The 22794-nt window shown below is 43.6% G+C and overlaps 1 protein-coding gene across 5 annotated transcripts in view; it reads left to right on the top strand.

Annotated features, from left to right (window-relative positions):
* The window catches only part of mcc (MCC regulator of WNT signaling pathway), a 67727-nt gene extending 45655 nt beyond the window's left edge, over nucleotides 1-22072 (top strand). For 4 of the 5 annotated variants that reach the window (XM_083782104.1, XM_083782107.1, XM_083782106.1 and 1 more), the window contains 9 exons: nucleotides 3283-3431; nucleotides 7849-7989; nucleotides 9458-9558; nucleotides 12699-12885; nucleotides 14857-15091; nucleotides 16602-16820; nucleotides 19278-19369; nucleotides 20125-20247; nucleotides 21201-22072. In XM_083782104.1, coding sequence (XP_083638230.1) covers nucleotides 3283-3431; nucleotides 7849-7989; nucleotides 9458-9558; nucleotides 12699-12885; nucleotides 14857-15091; nucleotides 16602-16820; nucleotides 19278-19369; nucleotides 20125-20247; nucleotides 21201-21381 — 1428 coding nt within the window. In that variant the 3' untranslated portion in view covers nucleotides 21382-22072. The remainder of the gene's footprint in view (nucleotides 1-3282; nucleotides 3432-7848; nucleotides 7990-9457; nucleotides 9559-12698; nucleotides 12886-14856; nucleotides 15092-16601; nucleotides 16821-19277; nucleotides 19370-20124; nucleotides 20248-21200) is intronic. The other variant, XM_083782105.1, reaches the window with a different exon arrangement.
* Nucleotides 22073-22794: the final 722 nt, after the last annotated feature.

Here is a 22794-nt window from a genome sequence, read left to right as displayed (position 1 = left end):
AATATCAGACATGTTCACATACGAAAAGGAAAAAACACCAGCAACTTAATGCAAGTGGAGGGGAGGAGAAATCCGGTGCCGTCTCTATTCATATATACTCTAAGGTTATGTCCTCCCGGTGAAGCTCCTCTCTCGTGTATTGGAGGAGACTCCTTATGTTTTGTGCTCTCCCCCAGGACAATTTACAATTCAGGCATTTAGCAGACGCTCTTTCTTAATCCAGAGCTGTAGGAGTCAGCAGTGAGAAGAGCTGGGAATGCACAGGGAATTGGGAATGGGCATAACGAGCTAAATAGGGAGAAAAATGGGGGGAAAAGGACTGTCTGTGGCACTTTCATGGCAAGCGCTATATATTGTCAATGCACTGCCTTAATTGCGATAAGACCGGATAATTGGCGTGCAGCAAAATGCACATGTTTGCATTCGTCGTGGAAGCCTAGAGAGAGATTGACACTCTTCCCGTGGCAGTCGGTGGTGCAGGCGGTTGCTGCAGCTCTCCTGCAGCAGAGAATCACTCATCTAGTCACACATACAGTACTGAGAGGCTTCCCATAGCATGTGAATCTGATCTCAGGTCAGAATGGGCTAGTCACACATACAGTACTGAGAGGCTTCCCATAGCATGTGAATCTGATCTCTGGTCAGAATGGGCTAGTCACACATACAGTACTGAGAGGCTTCCAATAGCATGTGAATCTGATCTCAGGTCAGAATGGGCTAGTCACACATACAGTACTGAGAGGCTTCCCATAGCATGTGAATCTGATCTCAGGTCAGAATGGGCTAGTCACACATACAGTACTGAGAGGCTTCCCATAGCATGTGAAGCAATACAGACTGTGGGAGCACAACTCCCCCAGAGTAAATGCAATCACACTGAAAGAAAGCAGCATTCACAGATAGCTTTTATTGCATGGGATAAGCCAAAGGTAGCGTGGTCTACACGGACGCGTAGCGTAAGTACAGCCATCATCATCAGTGTTTGGTTGCCTCCTTCCTGTATGGTTGCCCTTCACGTCGTCCCCTGTAAGCCGAGAGGAGCTACATGAGCATCAAAGTTGTAATATCATTTGAGAACCACTGACAGTACTACAGTACTATATTCTGTTGAAGTACCCTGAAATAGCCTTTCTTTGTAGAACTTTTTGATGTGTGTGTGTGTGCATGCGTGCATGACTGTGTATGTGCACATGGGTGTTTGTGATGGAAAATCAATCCTAATGTTTTCCGGGGGCTCTTATTTCTTGGCTGTTCCGGGAAGCTCCATCCAACAAAACTACGCGTCAGTCCTTCAGTAGAAACCACGGTTCCTAAAATAGATTACAGAAACGAGAGAGAGAGAGAGAGAGCGGGAAAGGTAAAGAGAAGAGGGATGTGAGGAGGGCAGACTAGGACAGTGACAGAGAGGAGGTGGCAGAGAAAGACAGCGGAGCGATTGAAGGATAGCGGTATTATGATGATCCGTTGCATGGCGCCAAGAACGTCCGAGAACAACAGATCTACAAGCTAACGAGGCGTCGCCTTGTGAGCTTGTAGGTCTGTTCTTCTCTGCTATTCTCGCCGTGCGACACCGCCACTCGCCGAAGTATGCGTCGCGCTTCAGGCGCACTATCTGATGGAATGCAGCAGCAGCAGATAAGCTTCTCGTCTCGCCGAGCACCGTTCCACTTCCCTCTAGATGAAGTCCTTGCTAAGTCACTGTGTTGTAAAGCAGTGCACTGCTGCTTTATGGCACGCCGCAATGAAGACAGACAGGACAGAGCCCCAGCCAATGACATGCCACACATCAAGATAAGACTTGATTTGTTATTCCAGAGTGAAATTTCAGACGGCATCAGAATTATTGCGTAGATATTAGATGCACAACACAAGGATTGGTATGAAGTTAGACACTCCATATGAAATTGAAACTTCAACCGCTTTAAAAAGGCATCCCTATTTTGGATTTTTATTCTAGGCGATCATTTTCAGATATACAAGAGACTCAGAGCTTGTATGTAGATCGGCTATTTTCATGCAACTCTGTTGTATATCTATTTAAGTATTAAATGGGGCTAAAATATATATTCTTTAAATAAACAGTTAAACACGCACACACACACGCACGCACGCACACGCATACACACAGTGTTTGGACTGGTGACCACTGTTGCATGCATAGCAGCCTTCTCCCTCACTCTGTTTCTCTCTCAACCCTGTCTTTTCTGTCTCTGCACTGTACCGTGTACCGTATCCCACCCTATCCCTTCCCCCACTTACATACTCACTCACAGAACAACATACACACATGCTCACCCGTTGCCCCCCCCCCCTTACCCCAACCAGGATAATCCGCTCACATACATCCACACAATTGACCAGTTAATGCTGTTCAACACAAAGCATGTAGATGAAAAACTCGTGCTAATGTATTTGTTAGCCGAGTCCTGTATCAGTTTGTGTTGTAAATAACTCTTGTGTTTTGTCTTCAAATGCAAATGCGTTCAATGGAAATTAAAACATTTTGGTCCACAGACATTCATCAGATTATTTTACGAGAGACTGAAGAGAGAGATAGAGGCCATTTTAAATAGGCTGCCCACTTATGTGGAACAATCAGGTCACACATATATAGCAACATAAGTGTTTCTAAAATAAAATTAAAGTTAGGTTTTTAGAATTGGTCTCGGGTCTAAATGGGTTAACATATCTGGTTCACAGCTGGCTCAGGAACCCACAAAAAAATACTTTTTTGTTCACATACGTATACATTGCTTACGTTTTTGGTGGTTTTGCCAACATACGCACTACTGTAAGTAAGGCAGTAGTGTTGCATTGTGCGTAGTTGCCATTAAGTTCCGTTGGCATATGTCATGTATGATCAGTGTGGACCAGTTGGTCTCTCCTGTTTATTAATGAAAAGAGGATTTAAAAATATGGGTCTAGTTCAAAGTACAAAAAATCACACCCGTGTGAAGTGAGGGGCGCTAATATATTAAAGTCTAACTCATGTTGATTAGGTGCTTTAATGGTGATGTAAAACAAACGGTGCCAACACAAACATTAAACGCCATTAACAATAAAGAGACAATATGACATAATGAGGCACATTATGACGTACATTTTCCCTTCATTGTCAATGGCGTTTACAAAACAAACAGTGAACTAAAGACAAACATTAAACCTGTAGGAGGGGCTAGCGCCCCTCAAAAACGTGACTCGACATCGATAGTAGTGATTTTCCTCTGAAAATCTCTAAATAAGTGAAACTAGATGTAAGTGTTGTGCTGTGGCTGTGTGCAGGTGTCCAGTAACGTAGCAGAGCACCTGGCCCATTCCCTGCAGGACTGCTCCAACATCCAGGAGATCTTCCAGACCCTGTACTCCCACGGCTCGGCCATCTCCGAGAGCAAGATACGGGAGTTTGAGGTGGAGACGGAGAGGCTCAACAGGTGACCACTATACCAAGTTTTTGCTTTTTCAATATTATTTTACACGGCCCAACTTGATAAAACATTGGACATGTTTACAGGCAAAATCCTCAGTTCACGCTACTCGATAAAAGTGCATGTTAACACCATATAATGTTTTAACATACACACCATAATGCCATTTTACTGGCTATGGCAACCCTGATATACCTGGTAAAGTTTCAAAATGATCAATAGGGGGGTGTAGAAATAGTTTTTACAACTTGACCCAGATGATGGCTACTCAGGTGGCTTTGATTAGTGGCTAGTGGTTAAGTGTCTTGCCTTCCACTCGGCTATGGCCGCTCCTCCAAAAAAATCACTTCTTATAGTCGAGGGGCCACAGGCCCAAAAGCTCAAGGAATACAGTTTTCTTTTAGCCCAATGAGTGTTTTTTGTGCAAAAAACGAATGCCTAGAATGGATTCAGAATCATGAAAACCCCCTAGTTTGACATGCCACATACTACTTATTAAAGCATAATGATATTTGGAAAATGTTGCCATAATATGTTTTCTATGGTGTGGTATACAAAAATGGCCATAACTTTTTTTCACAATGTTTCCGGCAGAGCAGGCCTCTTATTCTGTGGACCTTAATGACCAGATGAATAGAAAAATCACACCTGTGTGAACCGAGTGGTGCAACTCCCCCCCCCCCCCCCCCCCCCCCCCTTCCTCTCTCTCTCTCTCTCTCTCTCTCTCTCTCTCTCTCTCTCATTAGCAAGCAGAAGGCACAGCACTACCCCTGTCTCTGTTTCTGGCGCCCCCTACTGGTATTAATAAGTGACATACTCGTGCTCATGACCACTGATACACATAGGTGTACACGCACATTGCTGGTTGTAGGAGTGGTTGCACCACTCAAAAATTGATGTTACAGTCTGATCTGTTCACTAAAATGAGTGTATGACTTGAGTTAATATAAAGCAGTGGTTCTCAAAGTGGGGTCTGGGGGCCCCCAGGGGTCCTTGAGGGTTTTCCAAGGGGTTCACAGGCATATGAATTAGTTAAAATAGCATCAAAATCATACAAATGGGACCCAATGCCCCCCTGCTTGACACTCAGCATCAATGGGTTGGATTGGGGGGGTCAAATCAACTAATCAAATGATTCCCGAGCGGGGCACGGCTGCAGCTCGACACTCCTTGGCGGCGGCTCACCGCTGCAAAAGATGGATCAAATGCGGAGAACAAATTTCACTGCCGTAACGTGTGACAAATCGTACGACCTTGACTTAACTCTACTAAAATGCCACTAACTGTAGGTTTACATTTTGTTATGATTAGAATTTATTAGAATTTTGAAACATATGACATATCCAAAATAGGATTTAAGTAGCTAAATGCATTCATTCAGGTCTACATGCTGACATATGACAACTTATTATTTTTATTTTTACAAATACACATAACGTAACGTGGGAGCTTGCAGATCTGCTATTTTTGGTATTTTGCTGTATTTATAAAGAATACATTTTTAAAACAAAACATTTAGTATTTTATTAAAATATTTTGTTTTATAGTCAACTATTTCAATTAACTGTTTCAACCCTAAAAATTATTACAACATTACAGGATGTTTGTATTAAACCACCAAAGCAACCTGGCTCAAAAGTATCAAGTTGTCATTTTTCACATTACAAAAGAGTTCCGTCTATTATAAGAAATTGCACTTGAAGTACAGTACAGTTGAAAATAGCAGATCTCCAAGCTCATGATGCAGCAACACAGCAGATCTCCAAGCTCATGATGCAGCAACACAAACGTCCAACATAGATAAAAGTAATTACTCACCTACTGCTGCAGGTCCATAAATAATCCCAGTGTTGTGCATAATAATCATAATAATGATTGTCGCATGGTTTAGCGACGACTACCACAGTCCACATACCACTATGAGAGGAGAACGACACTTTGGGACTTTTGTCATAGTAGCTTGTTTACAACTGAAACAGACTTCCTTTGCAATAACTTTCTCTTCAAAATAAGAGCAACGTGTAATGATTAGTCAACACTAGTTTTATTGCCAAGTCTACTTACAGGACATACAGTATTTCACATTGCATTCTCTCATACTTTGGATGCTTGACGCAGCATTGTGTTGCTACGTGCACTGCTAGGCACTACACACACACACGTGCGACTACACACACACGTGCGATACCGCACGCACGCAGCGCACGCAGCATTGATGTGTGTTGCTACGACGCAGCATTGTGTTGCTACGTGCGATACCGCACGCACGCAGCGCATGCAGCATTGACGTGTGTGTTGCTACGTGCTAGGCACTACACACACACGTGCGATACCGCACGCACGCAGCATTGATGTGTGTTGCTACGATGCAGCATTGGTTTCACGCATGCGCACACCACTCATGCTCATGATACACACGGATATTGCTGGTTGTAGGAGTGGTTGCACCACTCAAAAACATGGCAGATATACAAGAGACTGAGAGCTTGTATGTAGATCAGCTAAAGGCAAAAGTACTGTGATGTAGTATAACATCACAGGTCCTCTCAAATGTTGTGTGACTGGCTGCCCGGCTATTACCACTGGAACCAAAATCTTGTTGATGCGACTGCCTTAATGCTCTAGCAAGCGTTTCAAAGTTCTCTAGAAAAAACTGTTAGAGGCTCATAGAAACAGGGATATTGGAATCAAACCAGCAAACGCAACTCTGTTTAGAACAAGACAATGGCTGGGATAAGAGTGTATTCTGGGTGCACTGTATGCATGTGAACATGGCCATTGTCATTGATCTTGGACTATGTAAGAGTATTGCCTTGGTTGATTTAGGGGTGAAGAAGGTGCAATTTGGGTTTTGTGGACCATGATTGGCTCTGAATTACTGTAAGCTTCTATACTGTTTTAAAGTGTTACACGGGGTAGCTACAGTGACGAATACAGCTTGCAAGCAGCAACTGATATACGAGCATTAGCTTGTTTTAATGGCCCAATCAGTGATACATACATACAGTACAGTATGTAAATAAATGGGCATTGGAGCCATGTTTTAATCATCTGGGACCTAGATGATAAACAAATCCCCTAGATTCTCGCTGATTGCCTCTGCGCTAGATGTCTTTTTTTCAGGAGGTTTATTTTCCTTGGTAATGTACTGTAAACATTGGAATAAAACTGGCCTATATTTTGCAGTGCAAAAGTTCTAAATGTGCTGCTATTTTCTATCTACAATTCAATCCCTTTAAGAATGTTTGTGAATATATCCCCATGTACATACTGTAACGAATCTTAAACCCTATATACAGTACTTAGTTAACTGGATTCCCCAGGGCTCTGTACTAGTCCCCTCCTTTTTCCCTCTGCACTAAATATCTTCCCCGAAAATAGCTGATCTACTCAAGTAGATCTGCTATTTCCGCCAGATGTTCGCCCCCAGGATCGGGAACGCTAGCGCTCATGTGGTGCAGAGGTAAATAAATATTGTTGTCGTTTACACTGGACTGTTGACATCCCATGGTCCAGGTTCCACACAATGTTGTTGGCATCATACTATACTTTAAGTACTAAAGGCAAATGTACTCTATACAGAATGACCCAGAACGTTTTAAAGATCTTTTGAAGATAGCAAATTGACAAACTCACAACAGATCAACTAGTTTCATTATATAAAATAGTATATAAAATGCTGAGTTGAGTGGTTAAATGTTTTGTAATAAAGTAAATAACTAGTAACTAAAGTTTTCAAGTAATTGCAGTAGAGTAAAAGTACACTATTTTGTTTCTGAGATGTATTGGTAAAAGTATTGAAAATCGGAAATACTCCAGTAAAAGAATATCTCAAAATTGTACAGTACTTGGAGTAAATGTACACCACTGACAAGTGCCAGCTTTCCACCACTCAACTGCATGAATGGGTCTTTTTTTAGGGTGCAGTAGTCTCTGCTGAGCACCATGAATACACTGTTTGTGTTAGTAATGCACAGGTTTTAAGGTTATCAGCGCTATCATCAGTGCTAAAACAGAAAACCGAGTCTATTTGAAATGATGCTTCACACTTTTTTTTTTATCAGTGCAAAGGAACAGAATTAGGTTCATAATTCTATTCATGAGAGAAGAAGTGTTATTCTGGCTGACTGCAGCGAGCACGAGGAGGGCTGAGGTCTCTAAAATGATAACGGCAAGAGAGGCCTTGGAAGGCCATTGGTTTTAAATGAACTATATATCATTGCTGTTGAGTGGAAACCTTGCGTGTCCAAAATGGTACTTGGTTCAATATTTACAAAAACCCACAAACCACTTTCACTTTACATATTTTTCTAAATTAGAGGATCTACAAGCTTGCTTGGAGCATTCATTTGCGAGGTTTCTGCCCTACAGCAACGATATGTAACTGTGTGCCCGTGCGTGTGTGCTTGTGTGTGTCCTCTAGCCGCATTGAACACCTGAAGTCTCAGAACGACCTGCTGACCATCACTCTGGAGGAGTGTAAGGGCAACGCTGAGAGGATGAGCATGCTGGTGGGCAAATATGAGTCCAACGCTACCGCTCTCAGACTGGCACTGCAGTACAGGTACAGAATAGTAACACACACACACAAACACACACACACTGCCGGATTTATAGGAGTTGAGGCCCCTGAGCTAGAGTAATTAATAGAGTAAAACTAAATATACAGTAACTAAACACAAATCTGTCAGGGGCCCCAGGGCTGCAGTCCACCCATCCCAGTGGTAAACCCGTCCCTACACATGCGCACGCACGCACGCACGCACACACACACATACATACACACATGCACACACAGGATGTCGGGGAAGAAGTCACATGAATTTCATAAGGTCGCTGTCGGATGGAAACCTGTATGTCCATATTTTGTTATTGTTTTTTATAGCACCCTTTATTTCAGTCTGCAGGTTTTACAATAATTATTTAACCAATGAAAAGTATCAAGATCCTCATACTTCCATTGAATCAAATGGAGCCCTGTTTCAGTTTGGGACATACAAGGTTTCTCCCTGACAGCAACAGGGGAACCCATATTGCTGCAAGGAGCAGCAAGAAAGGGAAAAAGATCCAGTGCAGTTGAAGGAGGCGACCACTATGGATGGGGACAGGGAAATTGATTTTGTGTTTTCATGCTTTTAGCTAATTAAAAATACAACATCTGGTCAACATCTGGTCAACAATTACCGGTATACTCTTCCACAGTATGTCCTTACAAGCATGATGTTTAGCCAGAATATTAATTTAGGTATTAAAATAGGTTATTCATGTTGGGAGTTGATAACATGAAAGTTTGTTACCTACAGTATGTCTAATATATCACAACATGAGGTGCTTTGGTCCAATTATAATGATGAAATGTCTGGCCAGAACTATTGAGTGTGCAAAAAAAACCCGGCAAAATTATATGATTAATATATAGCTAAAATGACATAGATGCTTACCTGTTTTGAATTGTTTAAAGCACACATACAGTTAAATCCATACCCCTGGCCTATTCAATTTCATCTTCTTACCTTGTATGGTTGAACCCTCATTAGCATCTCATTAGCATTTATTCTAAGCCAGTGTGCTTGCCACGGGCCTCTGCCTTTGTATGTGATGTGGTACCTGATGAGGTATGTCCCTGACCAAGCCTACAGTCAGCCTTTTAATTAGATTAACAGAGCCAGAGCCTGCGTAAAGTGTAGGAATCTACCTGTCTGTCTAATATTTTGGTGCATTTAAAGTGTGTGTGTGTGTGTGTGTGTGTGTGTGTGTGTGCGTGCGCAATACATATATAATATGTATGTATATTGTATACGCATACCGTATGTATATATACATTTATTAGCCTTTCAGATATTGGTATGGATGAGTTTAGTGCTGCCATGGGAGAGTGGTGCATGCAGCTTTACTTGTAGGCATGAGAATCTGCAAAGCACTGCAAATACTGTCTGTCTATGAAAGATGCCATCTGAACCATTTCTGTTCTGTGTTGTGTGTTTATCTGACGTGTGTGTGTGTGTGTGTGCGTACGTGTGTGTGTCCTCCAGTGAGCAGTGCATCGAGGCTTATGAACTGCTGTTGGCTTTGGCAGAGAGTGAGCAGAACCTGGTCCTGGGACAGTTCAGAGCAGCTGGAGTCGGCTCCGTAGGTAAAGAAACACTTTGTTCTTATGTTCAGGGCGCCAGTGGCTCAGGGGTAGAGTGGCCGGATGGGGAAAAAACCTGAGGTTCCCTGTTCGATCCCAGGCTCCCCCAGAGTTAGTGTCGAAGTGTCCTTGAGCAAGACTCTGAACCTGTAATTGCTCCTGAGGTGCAGGTTGGTTTCCTCCGCTATCGGTGTATGAGTGTATGGGTGTATGGGTGAATGTAATGCACAATCTATGTAAAGACCTTTGGATAAAAACCATTTACCAAATGCACGATTTATGTATCCTATATTAAACTTGCCTAGAGGGTGGGTTGGTGGACCGACAGTGGACGATGTCACAAACGTAACATTTGGACTTGCGACACGCCCGTTGCTCCGATCCGCACCCAACTTGGCACAGACCATGTTCAGGGGTCTGCCATGGGAATAGGCAGGCACACCAGCTCAGCCAGGGCCCCCCAGCGGGCCACAGGCGCACTGTTGCCCCGATCTGCATCAAACCTGGCACCAAACACTGTTCAGGGGCCTGGCATGAGAATAGTCCCACCGGAGAAACAAAAACAAATTGCAAGACACTACTGCAGTGTCACAGCAGCTTTAAACACTTCAAATGGCCATAACTGGGTGATCATTGCTCTGATCAGCACAATATAAGTCTAGATTTTAAGGCTGCCTGAAAATCTAGTACACATAACCACCAGGTTTCAGTTAAAGGGCAAATAACATGCATTTTAAAACTGCTTTTAATATTTAATAATCATATTGTCTATGTCCCTCAAAGTTATTTCTAATGGTTTGAGCCTCAATCACCACTCTGATATAACCAGGCCTTGTCATTTCTTTCTGGACTTTGAAAGCAGTTTTAGCTGCAGTACCACAATGTCCTGAGGTGGTGGGGGTGCTGATATGCAGATTATTTAATATTTGAGTCATTATAATACTGATGCTAGATAAAACCAGGCTTGTTTCCATTCCATGCCAGCTTGGAAAATCAACAATGGTGGACATTGTAAACAAGTGGAAATGCAAATTTGGAACTGAAGACTGAAGAAGAGGAGGAATTATACAAAGTAGGGTGACATTGATGACATCACGATGAGGCCAAAATCAGTCGAGCTGTTCCTGAGAGTAATTTCCCTTAAAACACCCATATGACATGAAAGCCTGATTGTTCAAAATTGGTTATTTGTGGGGATAGAAAACACACATGGGAGCCCCAGAAACACAAAAGAAATTGAAAAAGTTGAATTTTATGTTATAGGTCCTTTAACGCTTTTAGCTAAGTTATACTTCATTGATTCCAGTGGAAACGTTTGTCCTCTGCAGTTGCCCCATCCTAACTAGTACAGTAGGTGAAGTGGGCAGCCGTGAAGCAGTGCTCGGGGACCACGCAGCTCTAGCCCCGAGGCAGGAGCATGTCCCTAATAATGTATCTTTATGTGGTAGGAAACTCACACTAACAGGGAACATGCAAAGAATCAGGGCCTTCTTTCTGTGAGGCAACCGTGCTAACTAGGGCTGAGATAAAATCAAATATCACAATAGATTCGGATAAATATGTATTTATTGGCACAATAACATTGTATTGTGACTTTAATATAATGAAAACTAAAATATTATATATTATTACCAGTGTTATATTGGCTGTGTGGAGACTAAAGTGGAGAAATACAGTTCTATATAGTGGCACTGACAAGGTGGATAGCACATCAACTGAGACATTACAGAGAAAAACATACAGTAGGAGAGCTGGTGGAAAAATGATACCCATACGCAGGCTTTCCTTGTCTCGGGGACAAGGTCACAGCTTCCACTGTTGTGAAGGAGATCCAGAGGTTCAGCTGATGATCTATCTCTCTTCAGAGACACTCACTTGGCCATGCTTTTATCATTGGGTCTTTCTACCGTATATTGGCCTCTAACCACAATATATTTTTTGTTGTTAATTGAATCAATGAAACGAATGTCTGAGATGTTTCAATACTGGAGAAAAGGACAGAAATTGAACAAATGGTGCTATAGACCTCCTTGGAAGTGAATGGCGTGCGTTCACAACAGCATTCTTGCTTGAGCTGGGCATGAATGGATCAGCTCAATACTGCCGCTAATGAGAACAATTCTGAACACAGCTGTCAGCTAGGTGATTGTGTGGCAGGGGAAGCAGCTATTCTTTAGACTAGAGGCTGTGGGGGTTATTCAAAAAACACAATGGCAACTGCATTCCACTGAGCAAAAAATATTTTCTGGTAATGAGAACTGACTGAGTCAGGTTGCCCTGTGCTCTGCAGATGGGTGCAAATAATGATATCGTTGCTATCCTTGTATCTCCATATTTCTACTATTTATATTTTCAGAAATCAATGCCCTACTTCATCATGATACTGCAGCGTCACACAAAAGTTGCAAAAATAGCCGATCTACAAGCACACAATGCATTGCAATGCAACGCGCTGAGAGCTTATAGACCTGCTATTTTTGGAATAAAAAATAAATAAGTGAATGCAAAAGTGTGTCTGTGGGTTTTATAAATATCACACCAACGAAAACAAGAGCTTATGACAATGAAATGATTACATTGGATCCATTGGATCAAATTCCATTTCCTGAAGAATAACGGTTTTGGACCGGACAGCAACTATATGCTGAAAGACATTCAGTGTATTATGGTGTCTGAGAAAGACCAGACCAAAGGATGTGAGACGCTTGGAACCCACCCAAAAAAAAGTCGGCAGGTTTGTGCACAACTGTTCTCGTCAATCCTGGCCCAGTGGAGCTTCCGTGCGTGGCCAGTGAGAGTGGCTGCATTCATTTCCAAGGAGCATTAGATAAATCAGCGTCCGTGCGCTCATGCTAGTGCGACCGGTAGGTTTCAAGCGCAAGGCCCCTTCAGCGAGTGACGCAGGCGCTCTCACCTGGATCAGTTCATTGGGGGTTGTGGTGGGCCGTGAAAAGAAATCTCAAACTCAATCCAGGTCTAGTCGCCCGTCGGCGTGTGTGCAAACAAGGACGCGCGTGACAATTTCACGGGACCACGCTTGCCTGTGTCACTCAACTTCTCCGTGCTTCCAAAATAATCGTAATAATAATAATTATAATAATAATGATGTGTGTGCGTGTGTGTGTGTGCATGTGCATGCGTAGGAGATCAGTGCGGCGAGGAGAGCACCAGCCAGATCCTCAAGAGGGCCCAGGACAGCCGGAAGACGGCGGAGAACACAGCCAAGGAGCTGCTGACGCGCCTGGACGGGAGCTGTGGCGGAGCGGCCTTCACCGTCGGCGGCTGCACCGTCCAGCCCTGGGAGAGTCTGTCCTCCAACAGCCACACCAGGTGAGCTGGAGAGTCTGTCCTCCAACAGCCACACCAGGTGAGCTGGAGAGTCTGTCCTCCAACAGCCACACCAGGTGAGACTGGAGAGTCTGTCCTCCAACAGCCACACCAGGTGAGACTGGAGAGTCTGTCCTCCAACAGCCACACCAGGTGAGACTGGAGAGTCTGTCCTCCAACAGCCACACCAGGTGAGACTGGAGAGTCTGTCCTCCAACAGCCACACCAGGTGAGACTGGAGAGTCTGTCCTCCAACAGCCACACCAGGTGAAACTGGAGAGTCTGTCCTCCCAACAGCCACACCAGGTGAGACTGGAGTCAGGACAGAAATACAGTTAATAAACTCTGGGCTTTTGGAGTACAGTCGGATGCCCTTCATTTTCTTCCCTCAATGAATGGGATTTTCAGTTGTGTTGGCTGTTGTGATATTATGATGTGGGAGAATTTGTTACCATGGTGCTTTTGGAAGAATGTTCTCTTGAGCTTTCACTCCCTCCCAGTGCAGCGTGCGTGTGTATAACCGCCCAAGGCATATACTGTACCTTGGTGTGCATGGATCGATATCAGTATCTCTTCTTTCATGATCTCAGTGTGACTCACTGTATGATGGGAAAAATACCAGGGAAAAGAAATGCATCACTAAGCTCAAATTTAACTTGTGTACTTTTTATCAGCTTGCAGAGCTGATCAATGATCAGACTTTCTATTCTAGTCACGTTGGTCTAGTGGCGAGATTTGCTTGATTGGCTGGCCTCTAAGCCAATGGCCATTAGCCCTATACGGCCAATAGGACACTTCCCCCACCGCACCATGACTAGACTACTACAAACGCAACTACAGAAATACCCACTAAGGTACAATATGCAAGAGAATGGAATGCAAGCTGATATATATGACTTGAGTCATTTATTTATTACTTGCGCAAGCAGAGCGCGCTGCATATGTCGGTCGTATCGTATGTCAGTGTTGTCTGTCGGGCAAGAATGAGAATGGTGGTCCCTTATTGGCTGTTGAAGGTACGTTTCAAGGTTGGTATAAGGTCAATAACGGATCTAAAGGATTTAGAACAGCAGTTATAATAGACATTAGTTAGTACGGTAGCAGTACTTGTGTACTCTGCTTCTGCTTGCGCACATGTATGTATGGCCTACTTGTGTTGTGTGCAAGGTGCAAGTTGGCACCTCCACAGAGTGCATTTCTAGTTTAAATACATTCATTTATACATTTTTACTCCTTACTTACTATTATTACTTTCCACTTTTTGTCTGACATGATTGTATTTTTCATTGTGGTGTCCTCGCTCTTGTCTTCGCTGAACATTGTGCACTTGGTTTTCAGCAATGCAAACACAGAACATCCTTCCTCAGTTTGATCAGATATAACCCTAAGTGGTTCAGCAATGTTCCTCACCACACTACATGTCAGATATTGAGTTTGAGATCTAATAGTTGATGTTTCATGGCCTTGTGTTGTGATTTGATGATACAGTAAGTGCAGTGTATTGAGTCATTGTTGAGGACAGAGTGACATACACACTCACGTGCGTGTGCGCGTGCGCACACACACACACACACACGCACGCACGCACGCACGCATGCACGCACGCACGCACGCACACACACACACACACACACACACACACACACACACACACACACAGCTCTGCGACGACTTTGTAAACCAACTTCTCTTCTCGTTCACTTGTCTTTATATTTGAGCTACTAATATAATAGACTTAAGTAATTAAAGCGGGTCCTGTTTCCATGTTTCATTTGTAACAGCTGAAATCAATAATATATCAGTATTCCGATATTAACCTCCAGGCCGTATTAAGTCCCCGAGCACTGCTTCACGGCTGCCCACTTCACCTACCTAGTTGCCCGTGTATGCTCTATTTGACGTGATTCTTCTCGTCCTCTTCCCAGCAGCACCACCATCTATTTGACGTGGTCCTTGTCTTCCTCTCCCATGCAGCACCACCAGCTCCACGGCCAGCTCGTGTGACACAGACTTCTCCAAGGAGGACGAGCAGCGGCTGAAGGACTACGTGCAGCAGCTGAAGAACGACCGCGCGGCCGTCAAGCTCACCATGCTGGACCTGGAGAGCGTCCACGTGGACCCGCTCAGCCTGGAGGTGAAGCCCCGCGGAGAGACGCACCGCCTGGACCTGGAGAACGCCGTCCTCATGCAGGAGCTGATGGCTATGAAGGTACCGTTGGAGGAGCATTACACATACTAATTAACACTTATGTAGCCAGCTATTAATTCATTATTGTAGCCTCTGCCGTGCCTTCCAATGGGGCGGCGGTGGCTCAGGGTTAGAGTGGCTGGATGGTAACCACAAGGTTGCCAGTTCGAACCCGGGCTCCCCCAGAGTTAGTGTCGGAGTGTCCTTGAGCAAGACACTGAACCCCTAATTGCTCCTGATGTGCTTGTTGGTGCCTTGCATGGTTTCCGCCGCCATCGGTGTATGAATGTGTGTGTGAATGGGTGAATGTAATGCACAATCTATGCAAAGCGACTTGGATAAAGGCGCTATATAAATGCACCATTTACCATTTATTCTGAGCGGATTTGCTTGAGGAAAAATAATTGCCCAGGTCCGTGAACCGAAACTTAAAGCCACCAATGTTAAAATCGCATATCTAAGTCATCCGAAACATAACCATAACCGCAACCGTATACATCGTATACCTCGTGCTAGCATTCCAGAGCTAGCCAGATGTAGCTTAGGGTCAGGGCCTACGTTAATCAATATAAAACACCTTTAGACGTCCTAGGCCTCCTACGGTTATTTATTTGATAAGACATCTGTACACGTCTTTGGCACTTGGTAGTTAACCCAAAACCTGAGTTAGATTCTTAAAAATGTCTTCTAAATGCTAACAGTTTTCTGAGAAACATGTGTTTCAATATCAGTGGTTCTCAAACTTTTTCATGTCAAGGACCGCCCAAACGCAGTGACCCTTGCTGAACTCTGCTAAAGCCTCCTTCCTGACCACATCACTGGTGTGCCAATAATCACGATAAAGCACAGCCTCTCGTGTAATATTGCTTAATTCATACCCCCAGTGGTGTCATGGTGTTTTTTTTTTACTGGTACCACAGCGTTTTAATGATGTCACATGCATGTGCATGTGCGCATCACGGTATGCACACAGAACAGCTGATATAGCCTAAGCCTATTGTTAAGTAGTGTGAGAGTTTTAGACACAAACAAAACAGTAGACTTAAAATAGTCAGACAAACATCTTTAGGCCTACTGCACACTAGCGAAACTAAAAAGTTTGCTTTGGACGAATGAATCTGTTCTTTGATGGAGGATGAGGCATTCTTCTTGTGTGCAGAACACCTCACAGCAGCAGTAGCCTACTGGAGCCATAGCCTACTGCTGTAAGTGTGCATGCTTACCGTATAGGCTACGTGCGCTCAGGTAAACAAAGCTGTCCTGTTGTTCTGCAAAGTAGCAGCCATTTAATTCGGCACGGTACTTGACACGGCGTGAAAATAGGGGGTGGGGGGACTTGGAAAGTCTGGTGACGCGAGGTTCATTAGGTGCGTCTTCTCTTGAATCTAGGGGGACGCGTTCTAGTGTGCACGCACATGCACCGTTCCGTCCCTGCGCGTGCTCGTCAAAATATTACTGGTACCACGGTGTGGTACTGCGTTCCATGAGCATGACACCACTACATACTCCTCTCCTCTCCTCTCCTCTCCAGGAGGAGATGGCAGAGCTGAAGGCCCAGCTGTACCTCCTGGAGAAGGAGAAGAAGGCAGTGGAGTTGCGCCTGAGCACGAGGGAGGCGCAGGAGCAGGCCTACCTGGTGCACATCGAGCACCTGAAGGCGGAGGTGGAGGAGCAGCAGGAGCAGCGGAGGCGTTCGCTAGGCTCCACAGGGAGCAGCAGCAAGGACAAGTCCTCCTCTGGAGGAGCCAAGGTGAGCCTTCTTTATGCACTCAAAAAACAAAACAGTCTAGTTTAAAACCTCCCCATCCTGTAAACTAGTGCTAAGCAATTAACAAAAAATCACACCTGTGTGAACTGAGTGGTGCAACTCCCCTCTCCCCCCCCCCCCCTCCTCCTCCTCCTCCTCTCTCTCTCTCTCATTAGTAGGCAACAGAGCAGCACTATCTCTCTCTCTGTTTCTGGCACAGCGCCCCTACTGGTAATAATAGTCAAATACTGGTGCTCAGATACACATACATAGGTGAACCAACACATAGGTGAACCAACACATAGGTGAACACGGACATTGCTGGTTGTAGGAGTGGTTGCACCACTCAAAAATGAATACATCTCGATGTGGCCGGCGTAGGCGGGTCGCACGAGAGTGACAGCGCTCCCCGAGTGGATCAGAGCATGTGTATCTTGGCCTTCCACTTTGACAGGTCGGTTGGAACGCTTCCGTGGCCTATCTCTCCCGTACAGACAGGGCTTTACACCGTCCCAGGGAGCGGCAGAGGCCATACTAATGTCTTGCTCCCGCTGGGGGCAGCTCCAGGACAGGTGGTCCAAGTTTCCACAGACGTAGCGGTGCCGGCGGGTGTTGGACCGGCGGCTCCTTCCTATGGAGGCGTGGGTGACTAACGGATGGAATCGTGATATTGATTGGAAGTCTTATCGCCCATCTAATAGGAGCCTGGGGCATGCAGGTGTCATAACTTTACATTTTGAAATAATACAATCTTTATTTAGAGCATCTTTTAAAACAAACGGAGCGCTCCACAGTTGCCAGAACAACAGTACAGAACAACTCTCAGTGGATAATCGACAAAAGAATAATAAAACAAGGGAGTAAAAAAAAATGCCTAAAGGAAGTTTATAAAATTTAGTTTTTTCGAAGACATACAAAAGAACAGAAGACAGTGATCTGGCTAGCATAATCTCTTCAGGCAGGTTGTTCCAAAACCCTTGAGACCCCAATGGCAAAGGTGAGGTCACGTTTATGCTTTAAGTCTAGACTGCCAGATGGGTCCTGCCTGAGGATTTAACGCTGCAGTCTGCCTCATTGGAGAGCTGCCTTCTGGAACAAAGACAAGCATTCACATGTTGGTGAAGTTCTAATGGCCCATATTGGAATGCTGCAGATGATACGTCGCTAAAACCAATTATTTGATTACTAAAAACATATTGATTAATCTTCTCGTCATTCAATGATTTGATTAATTGAATTCTTATCGCATTGCTTCAGTGAGGCTATACTGTATGTCATTGGAATTTGATGAGATATTCCAGTGAATGTTCGAGCTAGTTGTCAGAGCTCAATTAAAATGTGAAGTCTAGCTTATATACGTGCACTGCAAAGTGAACCAAACATCTTTTCATTTGAGATCATGCTGCTTATTAATAAGTTATATTGGCAAGAGGAAGAAGGTTCTGTAGGAGATTCAAACGGGTATTGAATTGATCAAGAAGAAGTAGAATTCAACTACTATCATAATAATGGTAGTATAGCATATAAAGTGACAGGTGTGTAACACCTCCACCTCTGCAAACGGCTTCATTGGGTATAATGCACAGTTAGTCAGTTAGTCAGTTTATACTAAAATCTCCCTATTCTGCAGGGTCTTCCTGTTCTCGTGAGGACATTCGGTCCTCTTAAGGACATATACGTGTGACAACACACAGGCACACACGGCACATGTGACATCATTCCATTCTGTCACATCCTATGATCAGAGCAATTCATCACAGGGCCCATGTGCACATACGTATACGACTATACGCACAGACTCCAACACATATTAGACACCTTTATGCAACCGTCCACGCCAAGGAAAGGCACTTAGCCAAAGGGTCACTGTCACTATAAAATCAACCATCATCAGCAATACACTCCCTTTACCTTGTTCCATCCATTCTTCTTATCCCCAGCTCGTATTCCCCACTTGGCATATAGCAAGCCATCCATCAACAGGCCCTCAAATGGGACATCCTTTGATCTCAGTCACTTAATATGACCTGTTCACCATATATGGAATGGCTGCAAGAAGAGAAGGACAAGAAAACGGGGCGAGCCAATCCCACATGGATATATACATATTGAAAACCATTCATGTTATTTAGTACAGTATGTTCACAATGTTCATGTTGCTGTGTGACTTAAGTGTTAAGTTTATGGGTATGCCTGCTAGCATTAGATCTTTCACATACACTGCTGCCCTCTTGTGGACAACGTTGGTTTCTTCAGATCGTGGAAACAACTGAATGTGATTTTGCCCATTGCATAGCTGCTGCTTAGGAAAAAAAACAGTCTACAATGTTAGTGTCTGTCAACACATTTGCGTCATAAGACGTTAGAATGTCCATGTGGCAATGTAGGAATCAACAAGTAACAAACATTTTTCACCTCACAGACATTATTGTTTTATGTTTATTTTTGTATGTCGTCTAGGATGGAGGAGAGTCTCCAGCCATCAGCTTGTCAGACTTCAGAACCATAAATGACAGCGACCTTGCTGCAGAACTGACTAATGCAATCAAGCGGTAAGGCTAATTGATTAGTTGTTGTACGATGTGTCGTTTGTCTAAGATGGTTGGCTTTCATTTCAAGCTAAACATTACAGGCCTTGAACCCTGCTGCCTGACATCACACCAGTCCCAGCCTCCCTAGGCTGCCAGTCGGTTTCAGAATTGACTTTTAAAATGTTATTGTTCCTTTTTAAACCATGTTTTGTGCCAAGCTAAGGGGTGTCCAGAAGAGAAGATTTGTGTTCACATTTTCTGAAAAGTTATTCAACATTTTAATTTTGAAAAATGTTCAAAAATAGCAGATGTACAAGCTTGCAGCATGGCACAAAGTGAGGTGTGTCCCTGGAACTTCTTGTTCAGCACTTTTGTTTGACCTTTATTGCTATAAATGTGCTAAAGATAAATAAAGGTTGAGTTGTGAAGAGAGAGCAAATAAAGTCTCTGTGTGTGGTGATCACCTGTCCCTGGATCTGCCTGTGTATGCAGTCATCATGGAAAGGCTTCACATTCAGTGTTGTAGGAATTCCTCTCTCTCTACTCTACTGTAAAATAAAGATGGGCATAGAAATATCAGAAAAGAACAAGGCCATTTACTCACACAAAGCTATACGAATTCTGTATTCCAAATCACATGATATTCCAGCATAGAATGGCTGTGTCACATACAGTGCAGATCTCTGGTGAATAAGGTAGATTTAGTATTCATTATTAATATATAATGTATGAAATTATTGATTTATGTTGTTGTATTGTGTTTTTGCGTTTGTCAGGGAGAAAAAACTAAAATGCCGCGTGCAGGAACTGGTGGCAGCGCTGGAGAGGCTGACCAAAAGCAGTGAAGTCCGACATCAGCAGAGTGCAGAGTTTGTCAACGACCTCAAGCGGGCCAACAGGTAACCATGGTCCATGGACAATCTGATTCACCATCCATTCTGCATTAGTTTCTGTTAGGCATGTAACGATATATCGTATATCCCGACGATATGTATTGATTTATAAAAAATCACACCCGTGTGAACTGAGTGGTGCAACTCCCCTCACTTTCAGTAGTAGAGGCCTGCAGAGGGGAGCTGTATGTGTCTGTGACACAGGTGATGGTCGTTATTGATGCTCATTAATACATCAAGGAAGGCAATTATGTTTCTGCACTGTCAAATAGGTCTACATCTATCCTAAGATGCCATCAAAGAAAAGAAGAAATGTTAACTCGAGCTAGGTTTAAACAGGAAAGCATGTTTACAGTTGTTGCACAGAAATTAAGTAATTTTACATGAAAAGTAATGCTACTTTTGCAATGTAGTTAAATGAAAATTGTGAAAAAAGCTTGGGGGGAAGATAAATCATTAAAAAAAAAATCTGTCATTTGTCTGGAAAATAATTGTGTTGAAAATATTGTGAAAAATCGTATCGTGAACCTCATATCGTGATACGTATCGTATCGTGAGTTGAGTGTATCGTTACATGCCTAGTTTCTGTTGATTGAAATGATCACCCTGTCTTTTGGAATGAGACATCCTAACGCATTTTAACCTATAGTTTGTCATTTATTAGGTAAAATATCCACTGTGTATTTCATGCTAACAAGCCTCTCATACAGCAGATGTATTTAATGTTGAAATTACCAAAGATTTGCTGGCCTCAACACAGAATTATAGGATATATTAACTACTAACTAAAGAACCACTTGATGTTTCCTTTACAATTCATCAAAATGAGAAAACTTCCCATCCTGTAATCATATTTCCCAAACTACCTAGCTAGGAAACGTCCTTGCAAAACAGACAGAGCACATGTTGAAAACTGTTTTATTTATTTTTGTTCCTGTCTGGGTTTGATGGCGCTGCAGCAACCTGGTAGCAGCCTATGAGAAGGCCAAGAAGAAACACCAGAGCAAACTAAAGAAGATGGAGGGCCAGATGATGGGCATGGTGGAGCGCCACGACACCCAGGTGCGAATGCTCAAACAGCGCATCGCCCTGTTGGAGGAGGAGAACACACGACCTCACACCAACGAGACGTCACTATAGGACACGCGAGGAGAGACAGACACACGTCGTCAAGCCCCCGCGGAGAGGAGGAAAACAAAGTCTGCCCGCAAAGACAGCAAAATGGAACTTGTGATGGACCTGCAGTTGTTTGACATCCTCGAGGCGTTGAGAGTTGTTGAAGTCGGGATATGGTGCTGAGCCAAGACTGTATGTTAATGCGTTTATGAATAAATATCCCTGCGCATTAGATGGGGCGAGGAACACAAAGAGAGGCTTTCCAAAGTATTCGTTCCCCCAGTGGGTTCACCGAGTCTCTTGTGCTGAAAAGTCTTGCGGAAAGCACGAAAGAAACAAAACTATCCACTTCATTACTGTCCTCATGTTCTTACCTCTGGCGACTCCAGATCGTAGCCTTGGAGACCATAGGCGTTTTGTTTCAAAATAGTAATGATGGCAATGTTCCCTTGTGCGCACAGACTGGCAGACATAGGGGTGCCATTTTGTGTTATGGTTTTCTTCTGTCTAAGTAGAACAACAGGGACTTGACTTTAAACCTCTGACACATGGAACTGTAATGCCATGAACTGTGAGAGATCACAGCTCTCGGTGTGCAGTACGGAGGAATCCCACAGTGTCTGTCTGTGTGTGTGTGATTAAATACAAGGTCTTCCCCTCCTTCCTGTGGTCCTACTGCGTGGATGATGGACACAGTGTGTATTCACTGTTCACATGCAAGGCTTGCATGTGAACAGTTGCATTGCAAGCTGATGTGAAGTGAGGACAAGAGAAGGATGGCATTTACTGAACTACAAATACAAATTGTGTTATTTCTATATTTTTAAGAGCACTATTATACGATTTGGTATCCTCTTCTACAGGCTATTTTACCAGAGTCTAACACGGTTTATGCTACAGCGTCACTAATTTAGCTTTGATATGCCTTTATTGTCTTAAGGTTGGACAACTTATTATTTTATATCGGTGTAATTTTACTGCCTGTTGATTGAAGTTACATTCACTCTTTAGGCTGACCATCATGATTGCCAATCCCAGAAGCATCCTAGATAAATGGAATTTGAGAAAGTCACAACAGCTTGGTCATGTTCTGGCCTATTTTGTAGGGTTGCGCAATTTGTTAAAATAATATATTGTTGCTTTCGGGAGACACACACACACACACACACACACACACACACACACAATTTCACTACACTGTACGTACATTGCCTGGATTGTATCTTAACGTTTTACTGTAAAAGTAATACCAGCAGTAGTTTCCTCCTATGAGGGGGATGAGAAAATGGTGCCAGACTATTATTTACCTGTAACATCTGGGTAATTATCCTGTTAATTTAACCACTTAAACCCCACCTCAGTATTCTGGGGGAAACATTAGCAAAATAGAAGATCTACAAGCTCACAACGCGTTGCAATGCAAGATATTTATGTAGA

Source organism: Protomyctophum parallelum (genome assembly GCF_964188405.1).
Source record: "Protomyctophum parallelum genome assembly, chromosome: 14".
Classification (NCBI taxonomy): domain Eukaryota; kingdom Metazoa; phylum Chordata; class Actinopteri; order Myctophiformes; family Myctophidae; genus Protomyctophum; species Protomyctophum parallelum.
The sequence above is the reverse complement of the archived record's forward strand: the minus strand, read 5'-3'. Positions and strand labels throughout refer to the sequence as shown.